The sequence below is a fragment of the Buceros rhinoceros genome, unplaced genomic scaffold (genome assembly GCF_000710305.1).
Source record: "Buceros rhinoceros silvestris isolate BGI_N320 unplaced genomic scaffold, ASM71030v1 scaffold1076, whole genome shotgun sequence".
In the NCBI taxonomy this organism is placed as follows: domain Eukaryota; kingdom Metazoa; phylum Chordata; class Aves; order Bucerotiformes; family Bucerotidae; genus Buceros; species Buceros rhinoceros.
This window is the reverse complement of record NW_010417932.1, coordinates 32,565-34,588: the sequence shown is the minus strand read 5'-3', so window position 1 is coordinate 34,588 and position 2,024 is coordinate 32,565. Positions and strand designations below refer to the sequence as shown.

The 2,024-nt window shown below is 57.1% G+C and overlaps 1 protein-coding gene across 1 annotated transcript in view; it reads left to right on the top strand.

The window, feature by feature from the left end:
- The window catches only part of LOC104495367 (TOX high mobility group box family member 2-like), a 27,113-nt gene that overhangs the window by 17,352 nt on the left and 7,737 nt on the right, over positions 1-2,024 (top strand). The window contains exons 5-6 of the mRNA XM_010138329.1: positions 43-123; positions 1,942-2,000. Coding sequence (XP_010136631.1) covers positions 43-123; positions 1,942-2,000 — 140 coding nt within the window. The remainder of the gene's footprint in view (positions 1-42; positions 124-1,941; positions 2,001-2,024) is intronic.

Sequence of the window (2,024 nt, the reverse complement as noted above, 5' to 3'; positions counted from 1 at the left end):
GTTCTACTTTATTAATTATTATCCATAACTTGATCCTTCCAGGCATACAAGAGGAAAACAGAAGCCGCCAAGAAGGAGTACCTGAAAGCCCTGGCAGCGTACCGGGCCAGCCTCGTCTCCAAGGTGAGCCCGCATCACAGCGTCGCAGGAGTTGCAGCTCACGGGACTCTCCGGGGAGGGGCGAGTCGATAAGAAATACGGTGTGATGGTGCTGTCAGACCTGGTGTCCGCGTCGGCCGCCTTCCCGAGGAGCACTGGGAAATGCTCTGCAGTGCCGTTAGATGGGCACCAGGCCGCCTTCTGCCTTTAGCACTCTGAAATGAGACCCTGCTCTGGGTTGTCTTTGTCAGCAGGTGTCACAGCAGGGGAGGAGTGTCCCTGCTCGGGACGGAGGGGTCCCTGCTGCCTGTCCCCGCCAGCAGTGGCTGTTCCCCGCCCAGCTCTCAGGGTGTGAGTGCAGCAAACAAGGGAGCACCAGCAAGGGTAGGAGGATGAGGCTCACTGCAGGTGACACCCCACAGCCCTGGCAGCCTCACTGGCAGCGCTGCGCAGCAGCTGGGTGCCAGCATCCTGCCTGCACCCTGGTCCAGGCACTTGGGCTGTTCCAGCTGCTCGGGACCCCAGGTCCTCCTTCTCCTGTGCCCACTCAGCTGAGAGCAGGGGACCCATAACTGCGGGTTGATGAGCAGGTCAGCACAGACGCCAGGCAAAACCCCGAGAGCCCGTTTCGGCACCTAACGGTGAACTTTGAGGGGATTTCAGGTTCATACAGGAGCTCCCAGTGCTGCAGGGCTGCACCTGGAGTGGTGATGGTGGGCCAGGTGCCTGTCCAGCCCAATCCTCCAAACGTGGATGCCCATCCAGGGGACCTCACACCTTGCCCTCCTCCCTGCCTTCAGAGACGGGACACAGGCATTTGCTGCCTGTGAATTTGGGGTGCCTCCTGCGGAGCTCATAGGCTTGCTGGCCCAGGGGCATGTGCTGACCTTGGGTTGTCAGTATGTGGATCAAGTCATTTTCCCTTCCTTGGTACTTCACCACACCCTCAGTACTTAATCATCGCATTCAGCTGCCATGGGAAATAATAGGATGTCCCAAATCAACCATCATCTGCAGGATCCATGTGATGGTGCTGATGGACTGGAAAGGCTCAAAGCCCATCTACAGCCAGGAGCACCATGAGCTGCTGTAACCTGTAAGCAGAACAGCAGTGAGGACAGAAAAAGGGAATGGGAAGGACTGTTTGAGGGGTTGAAAGATCTTCTTGGTTCCTCTGGAAAGCCCTGAGGGTCTGTGCCCAGCAGCAGTGTGGGGCAGGTAGCATCGAAGGCATGGAGTCACCGTGCTCCGTGGTTTCATTTTTTCCCAGTTTCTCCAATGACCAGATCTTTGCAGAGGGTCAACTTCGTTTTGAGTAAAACAGCACAGTGTGATCCTGGCTGCCGGGTGAGAAAGAGTCTGGAGTATCATTACAGGGCCCGTGGCAGGACAAAAACCTCACTGTCCAAGCCAGCACGTGTCTCGTTGTTCTTCTCGTTTTCCTGCAGCAGTGAGGCCACCGTTGTCCTGTGCAGGAACGCACGCGATTGGGGCAGCGGAGTTTTTACAGCCCCATTTGTTCTCTGTTGGAAGCAAAAGCGATTTGGTCACCCACCGATGTGGACCTGAGGAGTGAGCTGCAGGGTGTTGTTGGCCTCCACGCCAGTTAATGCCCCTCCGTCACTCCAGGCTCTGCTGGAGGCACCGTTGAGTGACTGGGCTGTAGTTTCTCAGTGGTGGATCCTGCACCCAGCGAGCTGCAGGGCTGGAAGTGCATGTTCTGGCCAGAGGGAGAGGAGCAGGAGCCGTGGGGAGTCCCGGTAGTTTGGTTGCGCATCTCAGGACACATAATGATGTTTCCTCCCTTCCTTCCTCATCACCTTCTGTTCTGTTTTCCCACAGAGCTCTGCCGACCAGGGGGAGACGAAAAGTGCCCAGAGCAATCCACCTTCCAAAATGATCCCCCCCAAGCAGCCCATGTACCC